This window comes from Haemaphysalis longicornis, unplaced genomic scaffold, assembly GCF_048455015.1.
Source record: "Haemaphysalis longicornis isolate Haplotype H1 unplaced genomic scaffold, Haemaphysalis longicornis Haplotype H1 scaffold_3, whole genome shotgun sequence".
In the NCBI taxonomy this organism is placed as follows: Eukaryota; Metazoa; Arthropoda; class Arachnida; order Ixodida; family Ixodidae; genus Haemaphysalis; species Haemaphysalis longicornis.
In genome coordinates this window covers 105,363,138-105,375,511 of record NW_027526335.1, presented here as the reverse complement: position 1 = coordinate 105,375,511, position 12,374 = coordinate 105,363,138, and the positions used below count along the sequence as shown (strand labels likewise).

At 45.7% G+C, this 12,374-nt stretch overlaps 1 protein-coding gene and 1 non-coding gene across 2 annotated transcripts in view; one reads left to right on the top strand and one right to left on the bottom strand.

The window, feature by feature from the left end:
* LOC144173367 (WAP, Kazal, immunoglobulin, Kunitz and NTR domain-containing protein 1-like) overlaps window positions 1-11,483 on the top strand; it is a 42,625-nt gene extending 31,142 nt beyond the window's left edge. The window contains exons 2-3 of the mRNA XM_077701831.1: window positions 9,088-9,273; window positions 10,967-11,483. Of these exons, the coding sequence (XP_077557957.1) occupies window positions 9,088-9,273; window positions 10,967-11,172 (392 nt within the window). The 3' untranslated portion in view covers window positions 11,173-11,483. The remainder of the gene's footprint in view (window positions 1-9,087; window positions 9,274-10,966) is intronic.
* Window positions 4,651-4,721, bottom strand: Trnag-gcc (transfer RNA glycine (anticodon GCC)). Its single transcript has one exon. It is a non-coding gene; the product is annotated as a tRNA-Gly (tRNA).
* Window positions 11,484-12,374: the final 891 nt, after the last annotated feature.

Below are 12,374 nucleotides of genomic sequence, written 5' to 3'. Positions count from 1 at the left end.
GCATTGATTGCGCGGAGGTTGTTTACGTCCGGGCAGCAAGTCGTGCCGCCAGGGCAAGTTGAGTCGCTGCAGTCGGGTGCGTTGGCGCGCTGGCACGAGAATTTAAATCGTCTATATATGAGCAAGCAAGCGAAACAGATAAACATTGCAATTGTTTGCAACGGCGAGAACTGTCTCTTCGTTAGCAGCAGAGTTTGAGAACACCTATCGCCAAAATAAACAGATTGAAACAACATGGCCGCGCTGTCTGCCTGTGATCGCGCTGGTTGAAGCATCTATACGGGTATACGTACGGTATCGGTTTTGTAGCTGTATGCAACCGTCGCGTCCTGCTTACTCGTTCTAATTGGCATTAGGCCACGGTTGAAATGCTGATACACGGAAGCAACACAAGACTAACATGGCGACCGCCCGCTTGAGATGATTACCTCCGATGGGGAGTTTATTGTGGACGTGGTAGTTTACAAGGAACCGAACGCCATCTCACAAATGGTGTTAAGTCGTTCTAAATCCTCCCTTTTGCTACACGGATGGGCAACGGTACTACCATGGAGGTTCGTCCAAATTTTTAGATCATGCCTAGGGAGTACATTTTTTGCTATAGGTACTTTCCAGGGCACATTACTTGATTAAAACTCCATTTCCGGCTAGTTTCCGTTTACAGTGCACGCTTCTATTCCTGTAAAACAGGAGCCCAAGTTTTTAGGTGTCATATTTGATGAAAAACTGACGTTCATTCCACACATCAAACAACTTAAACATAAATGTCTGAAAACACTAAACATTCTCAAAGTCCTCTCCCACCAATCCCATGGTGCAGACAAAGAACTCCTTCTCCGTGTCTTTAGCGCCTTAGTCGGGTCTCGGGTAGACTACGGTAGTGTTGTGTATGGGTCGGCATCAAAAACAGCACTAAAAATGCTTGACCCAGTGCTCCACTTGGGCCTGCGCCTTGCGTGTGGTGCGTTCCGCACTAGCCCGGCCCATAGTCTGTACGCTGAAAGTAACAAATGGTGCCTTGAACATCAACGAATGTACATTGATTTATTATATGCTTTTAAGGTCTCATCATTGAATAACCATCCTTTTAAACCTGTCCTCAACGATACATCTACAACCCAGCTATTCTCAAATCTACCATCTGTGTCTTTGCCCTACTCTCTGAGGGTGAGAGAGGAAGCTTCAGGTATTTCCGTTGGGTTTTTAGATGTATGCACATCATCATCATTTTATGACGTTATACCACCATGGCAACTGCAGCCTGTTTGTCGTGATGTTTCTTTTATGAAAATAGATAAAAACAGGCTTCCGAGAGCTGCGATTCTGCAGCATTTCTTGTCGCTGCAGGATAAATATAAATGTGCCGAATTCTATAGCGATGCCTCGAAAACTTCAAATACAGTGTCATGCGCCGCTCATGGTACCAACTTTAATTCTTGCAGAACCATGAATGTACACACCACTATCTTCTCAGCAGAAGCATATGGCATTTTACTCATCGTTCAGCACATTCTTAAAAAACAAATTCCCAAGTCTGTCATCTTTACAGACTCTTTGAGCATTGTGCGTGAATTGTCTTCACACAGACCCAGGAAAAACCACATTGTCAATCTTGTTTTTAATGCCATAATGTCAATATATGACCGGTCTTATCATTCTTTATCATCCAACAATTACATCGTGCCGAAACCCCATGCATCTAGCCGAAGCAATAATCAACTACAAGTAGCATACCCTCGCCCCCGTACTAACACATTTGCGCAGTCATTTTTTATTCGCACTACAAAGGAATGGAACAATCTTGCAGATCACGTGGTCCTTGAAGAAACCATTACCAGTTCAAGTCGTCGCATACATCATATTTGTTTTCATCATATTTGTTTTCATCATGTTTGCATCATATTTGTGTTTCAGCCTTACCGCTAATGCATTGCGTATTTATACTATTTCCGTATCCGCTGAATTTTACATTCTTGTACATTTTTTCGAACCGACGTTGTGCATTTCTTTTTGTTATCATGGAGCTCATGTCACCCTACTATGCTCGTACCAAGTGTATTTTTTGTACCACCCCTCATGTAATGCCTCCACTGTGGAGGCTCTTGAGGTAATAAAATAAATAAATAAATAAATATGCTAAGAATTTTCAACTAATCCTGTGCTGGGTTCCAGGCCATGCTGGAATTCCCGGAAATGAGACCGCGGATCAAATGGCCGCCGCCGCTGCATTTGCAAACACAGTGGACATAACAACAATACCCTACACTGACCTCAAGCCACACATCCGACAACACCTACGCAAAACATGGCAAGCCGACTCGAGCACACAGACAGACAAGTTACACATAATAAAACCACACTTAGGACAATACACTAGTGACTCACACAACAGATTCATCCAAGTTGCTCTAGCTAGATTACGGATAGGCCACACACACGCGACACACTCCCATCTGCTCACTGGATCTCCAAGACTCCTGTGTAGCAGGTGTGCGGAGGGCCTATCCGTACTTCACGTCCTCATTACATGCAAAGCACTCCACAAAACAAGACGTAAGCACTTCCCTCAACTCTACAGACAACACATTCCACTAAACCGAGCACTCTTTCTGGGGGATGATCCCGTGATTCCTGTACAACGCACTTTTAAGTTTCTTAGTGACATCAAGTTTTTGCACCTCATTTCCTATCATGCGTAGTCTTTTTTTAAACCATATTTCATGCCATGCACCATCACAACCTGGCCTGTTACACCAGCCATCCTCATTGTCATTTACTGATTTTACTTTTGTTTTGTTAAATGATTTTAGAGTTTACCTTTACATCCTTCATACCTAACCACTGTTTTGGCGCTCTTTGCCCTCGTTGGCCTTGCGCCATTAAAAGCCAACATCATCATGTATTTGCACTCTCTTTCCTCACCTCTCTGTGACGTCATTCTGAATCCCATTTTTGTTCATTTTGGCAAAAACCAGTCTAATGTGTATTTTTATTACCAGAACGTTATAATGTTCCTTTTTGCACTTTTGTTGTGCCTAAAATGGGCCCTAAACTCGGCTTGCGCTAAGTAGAGGCGACAAGTACGAGCCTTCGAGCTGTGCTAGTAGCTTGTAAATGCTTTTGTATTTTGAAAGGTTTATGCATACTTAGTGGTCAGGCTGGCTATGGCAGAAATGATTTTTTAGATGCGACTGCATCTCATTCACTGGCCTTGTCCATGCAGCGTCGTCGGCGTTGTTGTCGGCGTCCGCCCCTCTCCCATTCTCCTCGCCGCGCGAGCTGCGCTCTTCACCGCTCACCCCCTCTCCTCTCCGATGCCCCTCTCTCGCGAGGGGCATTGGATTGGATTCGAATGAATTGGCTTGGCTTGGCTTGGATTGGATTTGGATTGGATTGGATTAAAGTGGATTATGTTGGATTGTGTTGCGTCATAGCCGCGCCAGACGCACTGGCGCCGGCGCATGTGCAGTACTCTCTCTTCCGCGGTCTCCTTACCTTCGGGCGCGCTGCGCATATAACCGGTGTGCCGATCTCCGGCGGCCTTTCGGTCGACGGTTGCTCTCCGCTTGCGCTTTAACCCCCCTCAGCGTCGCATCACACCAGGGTTCCCGCGCGGGGAGGTGGGCGTAATTTTTTGATCAGGAGCTGAAAACACCTCGAAGTGTTAGGAGCGATGCCAAGAAGCCAAGACCAAGAAACATGAGCTTAGAAGCGTACCAGTAGGTTCTTATGCGAACATTGATGGCGTAGAACTGTACCACAGACGAAGAATTAAGCGCTTCACCGCCTTGTGTTAGGTTAGTGGCAGTGGTGTTCGCGGCAAAAAATGTGGAGGCGCGAAAAACGTGGCGGAGTTCGCCATACTTCGCAAATTACAAGTCAGAAGGACAAAATTGGCCGCGTATCTGCTACTTTCGTTGCAAATGTCGTCAAAAGACGATAGTCTTTATCGGCTTTTGTGAAGTAAATGCCTCCCTTCGCGTTCCCGCTCACCTCTCATGTTGTTCCTCTTGCGTCGCGCTCCTCCCAAGGTGAAGACGCCAAAGGTTTGCTTAAATCATTTTAAATTTCCCGCGTTCCACTGCTCCAAACCGGGTGTCTCGATGCGAACGGTGCCGTACGGCGAAGACGCGCGTTAATCGAGGCGCCCTACTTCAACGTTTATAGAACCGCGTTTCCCTACTCCACGTGCGTTGCAAGCAGAACGTGGAACCTATCTAGTGGAACCTTGCGTAACTGTTGCCGGTTGATTTCTTAAAATGGCGCCAGAAGCTATAGTGGCGCGGGCGACAGCAGGCGACGGCGGAGTGAAATCTTTTTCTGCAGTTGATAAAGTATTTAATTTCGCAAAAGTCAAGCATGTTTGACTTTTTTATAAAAGAACACTGCAAATATCACTTCTGTATTGATTTGTTGTCTCATATTTGCGTAATGTCTTGTTCTTCTTCAACAATGCTTACAAGTATGAACATTACACCGGACATAGACGGGTAGATTTAGCTGTGACTATATAAGACTATTGCGCAGGCATTGTTTTGCTTTGGCCGGTTCGCTGAATCGAGTAACAGACAGACGGACGGACAGACATACAGACAGACCAAAATTTCTGGGTTTAAGTAGCCCAAGAAAGATTATCGTCTTAAAAAAAACTGCGTCGGCCGGGAATCGAACCCGGGCCACCCGCGTGGCAGGCGAGTATTCTACCACTGAACCACCGACGCCGCTGACTTCGAGGAGATCGCATCTCCATGAAGCCGTTTCATAACTTGTGGCCGTATATAGGTCACTGCTATTTTCGTCAGCGACTTCGCGGTGCTTATCCCGCAAGCTGAAAGGTTTTTCCTTTACGGGCGAAAACAGACCATCCCCCAATATTACACGTGTTAATGTAATTTTCCCCGAAATCTTCCCACAAAACATATTTTTGCTACAACATAGGGTCGTGTCCCGCACGAAATTCCTCTTGGAAGATAAATAGCGCCGTGCAGAAAAGCCCGAGCAACATCTCCAATTAAAGTCACAAATACCACTTTGCTGGCCCTGTCGGCCATAAAATGTTATTTTCTAGTTTAATGGCACAGCGCAAATATCAGCCTCTGAGCTAGCTGGATTTGTCCAATTTAAACCAGCCGAATGTAGTTACTGGCGGCGCTCGAGCCCATGGAGTGAGACCTCCAGCGTTTTTTTATTAATTGATTCTTATTTTTTTTACATCAACGCTGCTGAATAGTTGACGGTGCATGTCGGGACAGAATTTCCAGTCACTTGCTTACGGGTCAGCCTACAAAATTTAATGCTACACAAACAACAAAAAAGCGACAACACACAATACTTGGAATCGTCAGGACAGATGGAAAGGCTTCATTTCCTTGCGCCGGGCCGCAACAAATGCCTAACTTGAGGTTTAATTAAATGGGCGGCAGTTTTATGCGGACTCAAGGAGGAATACCGCCTGACTGTAACATATACGATACTTTCACGGCATCTAAACAGACTATTACTAATATGTGCTCGGGCTTCATATTTTGAAGTAAGACTCCTTACATTGCCCCTAAAAAAGTGTCTTCCCACCACTTAATCTGTGCATAGTTATGAAATCAACTTTAGAGGCGCTTGGTGTAGTACGGCTACATGCGGTGTTGTTTGAGGCAGTTCATTGAAGGTCATTGGGCTGTCGTTGATATCAGACATCTTATGTTGTCCATAAGCATGTTTTCCCAGTACTGCTTTTCCGTGTAGTGGTGAACATGCGCCGAAAGGGGCTCTGTGTATAGCGCTGTATAGGAGGCTGTGGATTTATGGAGGCATTAATTGTGAGTCCCTGAAACCTTCACGATACTGTACAACGCTTCTCATAATTCCACCGAAAAATGTTGTCTCAGCAAAACATCCGTGTATGAAAGTTAAGCAGATTTTTAAAATTTAAGCTTAGGAATTGTCCCGGGCGCCTTCAGAGCGGGCCTCTGTCAGAGATGTGACATCTTACGCAGTCAAAAGGTTCTCCCATTCTCTCATCTGTCATAACCTGTCGTAGGACATCTCCTTCATTGTGACCCACGCCGATCTCTTTGCCTGGGGCAAGATAAACCTATTATCAAGCTAGTGTGAAAAAATGAACGAAAAAGCCCGGGCCATCTTCACTAACGTGAAATCTTGGGAGAGGTGAAGCATGCAGCGTATAAGTGTATGATACGGTTTCGATGATGTGGTTTAGATGTATGATGAGGTTTCGAAATTATGATGAAGTGTATAATGCTGTTTTGATTTTGAGCACTCGGTATCTTAGGCCTTGGCGCTTTTGCCCACGGAGACTGAACTGTTGGAAGTTGGAGGTATACAGCTTTGCTGTAAACGCCTTGTGTCTTTGAAGCACGAAGCGTTCTAGCGCGAGGCGTTGGAAAACGAGTGTCCGAGTGTTTTCGTACCTTTACTGCATGAGATGTCTCCGCCCGAGCACCTAAGGTGCTTCGCCCTTAAGGAGGTAGAGTGTAGGGCCTTAAAAGTTTATACATCTCATGCCTTTACCGAAAAAGTTGTCTCCGCAAAGCATTTGGGAGTAGTGGGGAAGCCGAACTTTAAAACGCTAGGTTTATATAGTTTTAGTTCAGGCTACGTGAGGCTTTTGTGGATGTTCTTAAAAGACCCCAGATCCTTCCTACTTTACTTTGGTGTTTTTATTACTTCTATGACGTCTCAGAATGCCGTCTTACCAATGCATGTTTGTTGTATCAAAACTGACCTTAGAGAGGCTCGGTGTATAGCAGAGCGGATTATGGATATTTCGGGCAGTTCGAATTGTATTTATTACTTCGTATTAAAGCCACTATTCGTCGTAATACGCCAGGTGTGAGTACAGAAACAACGCAGCGTGATTCTAGGATTTCTCTCATGGGAGCAAAGGATCAAGTCATCCCTCATTTTTCATGGGTTATTCGCAACCTGGTTTTTTACGCTCGCGGCTTTAAAATTTGCCCACTAAATATTGTATATGCTCGCTTGTAAGAAACTAATCCCAATTCAATATTATAATCATTTCTTTCGCTTACTTGTTAGTACCTGCGTGAACGTGGTGGGTGTAGCAAGCGTTATAGGGACTTGTAAAGCGTATTGCTCTCCGATTCGTTTGTAATCTCGATGTTACAAAGTAGCGATCTACTGGGTTTTTCCTAACAATGCCTGGGAGAAATTTATTTATTTTATTTATTTTCAATACTGGCAGTCTCATACGAGACCAAAGCAGAAAAGCATCAGTTCTTGGATACACAACACACGGTTTTCAGTTTCACATTTGTACAGCGGCATATTTGTCAGACAATGTCTAAGAGGACACAGGCTGGAGGCAGAAATGCCTTAAGGGGACTCGAGGCCTTTACAAATTTCAATAGGTACATTTTGAAAAAATGGCGTTGATTACATACAAACACTGAACAGTCGGTGCATACTTAAATATGGCATACAAGACAGTTCTACTTATCAAGTAGACAATACGACACTAGTTGTACGCAAACACAAGAGCACTGGCAACAATACACCACAAAAAACATACACTTTGGTAACGTAGAACCAGTTATTGCAACCAGAAAAATAAATTCGTTTACGCGCAATTGTACGGGAACATTTATACAACAAATATAACCGCTAGAAAACAATACGGCTCACCAAAAGAGAAAAAGATAACTAAAAAATTATTTACAGAACATGTCCTCCATTTTTTAGGTGAACTCTGACATTGATTGTATACTGGTAATCGAGGAATCTAAACTATTCCATTCTCTTATTGACAGGGGAAAGAATGAATGCTTGAAGCAATCGCTGCTAAAGGTGTATTCGGTAATGGTGTACGCATGTTTGTGTCTTAGGTCTCTGGATTCTGCTAGGGAGATGTATTTTGATGCATCGATGCGGCTGCGGTTATGAAGCAAGTTGTGTATAAATTTTAATCGTGCCAGTTTTGCCCTTGTCGCTAGCGTGGGAAGACCACAAGATTCTAAAAGGTTAGTGGGCGAGTCGGTGCGTTTATACTTAATTGTTGTAGATAAACCTTACGCCCTTCTTTTGTACCCGTTCTGACCTTGCAATATGAGTGGCATATTGAGGAAACCAAACCGTGTTGGCGTACTCTAAAATTGGACGGATGAATGTTGTGTAGGTTAAGAGCCTAGTTTGTGTCGGTGCAAATGGTAGCCGCCTTCTTAAGAAAAACAGCTTGCGCAGAGCTGCAGCGGTGACGTTGTTTCTGTGCGCTTCCCATCTCAGATCGGAAGTTAATGTGACACCGAGATATTTCTGCTGCGTAACTCTTTGTAAAGGTGTGTTGTTTATTGTGTAAGTAAACACAGAGGGAAACTTCTTTCTGGTCACCGTCATACAGACTGTTTTTGTTACGTTTATCGACATTTGCCATTCTTCACACCAGTGAGTAATCTTTTCCAATTAAGTATTTAGTGCCTTGTGGTCATCGCTGTCTCTAATTTCCCTGTAAATAATGCAGAAATGTCTATCATGTTGTTCTGCAGAGGAATCAATGCGGCATGCTTTAAATCGCAATCATCATTATGGATTCTCATTGCAGCTGTCGATTTGATAAGGCACTAATTCAAGTGTACTCTGCCCCACTTCCGATAAACGCTATCTGTCTTTCCTTCGCGTCCGGAAGGGTTAAGAAAGCTATAGTTACCGCCAGCACGGAGCGACACTGCGTGATTTTCTCGTCGCAGCAGACGTGCCTTCCGTTTCTGCTTTGCTTTTGTGGCTTTATTTTTAGAGTGGCCGTCGAATGCGTTCATTGCTGCAACTGGAGGAAAGCCAGCCAATAGCCACTTCATCGCTGTCGTAATGACGTAATTCTAGCTATCGAAGAACGCCAAGACCCGGAAAGAGAAAAAAGCTTTTGAGCAAGTTTGAAAGTTATCTGATGGGCATAGAGCAGTAATTTTTAGCTGCGGTACTTTGCGACCCCCTAATCTATGTACTCGATGCGTTTGTTGACTACATTCTGCAAGCATTTAAGATTTCTAAAGCAGTTGAAATGAGGGTCCCTTTAAATCGTTTGTTCAGCAGAAACGCTTCTCTTTTACCCTGGTGCAGAGGCTCCCGCCGAATGTCTGGAGCCCGTCCTTTCCTCCCAGTGCACGGACGAAGATCTCGTTTTCCGCGAGCACTCGTTCTTCTTTGGGGAGGGCAACTGCACCAGGTACACGGGAGGCAAGTGCCTCTACGGCCCCAATCGGTTCACCACGGCGGAGCAATGCCAGCAGGCCTGCCTCGTAACAAGTAAGGCCCTACAAGCTTCGCTCTCCTTAGCCCCTTATTGTCATTATCATCAGCCTGTTTGTACACAGCAGGACAAACGGCTGTCTTCCGATCGTTTCTACATTGAGTCGTTGAAGCCCACAGTTTGAAGCCGATTTCCTTCCTACGGCTTCCTGTATTTTTGATGCCCGGCAGCGAAAACAGCCGGGGCTCCACGTGTATATTTGAAGTGCGAGGCTTTGGAAAACGGAGGTTTCGTTTTTCGTGCCATTAGCACGTGGTCGCCACCGAAGTCGCAAGCCGTTGAAAACGTGATTTTGACCTTACACTTATGCGTCGCACCTCTTGGATAGAAACCTTGAGTAGATTAGTTATCGAGAGGCGCCATTTTTAATGTCAGTACAGTATATTTTCCGTTCAACGCAAAAGGCACGGCTATACAAGACTTACTTGCGCCCTATACTCGAATACGGGTACACAGTCTGGGACCCTTGGGGGGTGACAGATATAGAGCGGATAGAAAGGATTCAAAATTTGTCTGTTCTTTTTGTTTGCAGTGACTATTCTAGGAAGTTCAGTGTGTCCCTGCGAAAAAATTCTCTGGGATGGCAATCTTTGCATGACCGCAGAACAAGGCTCCGACTGAAGCTTTTTCACGGCATATTTCACTCAAAAACTGGAATACAGCCCGACAATTACTTACAAAATCCACCCTACATCATTTTCAGAAGTGATAATTCCCTTGAAGTACAAGAAATATTATGCAGAACAAATCTGTTTCAAATGTCCTTTTTCTGCGGTCCATGTAGGACTGAAATAACCTAACTCAGCGGTAGGTGTCTTTTACGTCGAGTGAAACTTTCGCCGCATGCCTGCAGATGAGGTGATTCATTACAATTTTGCAAGCTGTCTTTTTTCGCCGTTGTACAACAGTTTGCGTTACTTCGGTTGTTAGCCTTTTTATTTTTTAAAAAGCTGTACTCAGTGTGTGTTATTGAATGTTTTCATCTCACTGTAATTCCAACATTGGCGCTTTGGGTATCGTGATAAATGAATAAATAAATAAAACAAAGTAAACGTGTGTGCGTTTATGCATGTGTATTTCTTAGGGATGACCGCCGTCCACACTCAAGAGAACAGAATCTGCCGGTTCCCTTCACCTCGATTCTTGGTCGCCTCCATGTCGTGTGCTTAACAGCTTCGCTCGTCATCCACCTTCACAGTGCGGAATGGCTCATGATCTCTGTCTTCCCAGTCCTTTCGCAAGGCCATTCATCCCACCGCAATGACCTTTAGCCAACGGAGCTCAGGTGTCTCAGGTGTGACGTCACGCAACGTGATCCGCTTCGGAGGGAGGTCGCAGATGCGCTCGCTCAGAGCCGTGCCGCTGCGGTACCACGTGACGATGTGAGGGATTAACCGCCGCTTCGCCGATGCTTTATCGCTCAATCCCGCCATGGGCGGCACGCCGGCGTGTGTGCGCGTCAGCGCAAGTGAGACTGAATCCAATTATTAAGCAGCCTACAGTTAAAACATGGTTTGCATGGTGTTTGCAAAACCAATCCGAACAGACCAGGCTCGTGATAATTAGGTTTACAGGTGTAAGCCAGCTAGACCAGACTAGATCTGTTTAAACCAGAGCGTTTTTTCCCGCGCTTTTACTTTTTTAATAACTTCCTCGCCGGGTCGTACTGGCTCCCTTTCTTGACCGCAGGCGATCCTTCCTGCCGTGTTCCACGTTTCCTCGGGGCGTGCCGGTCCAGCCAGAAGCGCTTTGGCTTCCACTACGACCATTCGCTGTCCGCTTGCATACCCTGGCGAACGGCCTGTCTGGCCGGGCCCAACCGCCACGAGTCACTCGCCGCCTGCGCTGACACCTGCGAGAAAAACTTCTTCAAGAGGCTCGCCGGCGCATTCTAGGCGGAACGACCACTCGCCGCTGGGGACTGCTGAAAAGGAGGGCAATCGAAGAATACTTCGACGAGACTAAATTTAGCGCGCTTTCACCCTACGTTTTGTCAATATTACTTAATTTGACTTAGCGAATGACTCCTTCGAAGATGTTTTTTTACCGGCAACTTGGGATTCCGTGTTACTGAGTCTATGCCCTCTAATCTCGACGCTCACGGAAGAAAGAAATTGCCATGACGATATGTTTTGTATCATCGAAGATAAATCCTTTTGATTTACAGTATACACTGTCCAATGTCTGTAACTTGGTCGAAATAAAGATCGCTGTAAAAGAAACAGTGGTATTTGCTGTAGAACTCAATCTAGTGGCACCGTCAGCTGCTTCAAAATAGCACTCTAGTCTGAAACTTGAAATAATTTCTTGGGATCCTACTCCGAACATGAAAGCGGAACGTTTTCCCTTTTGGACGCGCTATCGCTCACTGGAATTGCTTCAGATGGTTCCTTTTATTAAGTAGAAAGCTTGAATAATAGAAAATAGAACGCGTGAGGCACAGAAAACGGGAGCAGGCAGAGGGAAAGGAAAACAGCGCCAGAGGTGGGTTCCTAGAAAGCACGACGGAGCGTACGTGGAGAGAACCCGCTGCCGCACGTTCAGCCCGCGCCCCCTTGAGAGTTGAACGTACCAGCGGGCTGAGGAAGGGGTTCATGGAGGTGGCCAGCCAGTGAGCGAGTCAGTGTAACGAGCTTCGGAAGGTGCTGTCCAGGGATCTGGCCAAATGGTGACGTGCGCAACCGCATATTTTAGCGTGCATTTGAACAGCAGATAAACAGAAGGTCAAACTAGGATTCCGCCTTCACATGCTTCTAGTTCTTACGAGAACTTTCTATTTTTATGCATCCTCCCCGATTTCTTTATGTATGAGCATTGGAAGCTGGCTCAAAATCACCGTATCCGTTCAAATGGGCGGGCGAAGCCTATGGAATCACCTCTGGGCAGTGGGGATGTAACTTCAGTGGCCGGGTGCAGGCACGCAGGGTTGCTGTATGCCCAATCGTTTGATCATACCGCCTTCCTTCTCACCTGTCCGGGCAGCTGTGTCAGGTCACAGCGCGTGCGCAGCGTAAACGTGACGTCATGCGGCCGGTCGCAGGCGCGTAGGTTGGTGTGTAAGTGACGCCCCGTGGCGTGGAGAGCTTTAGTGCTCATG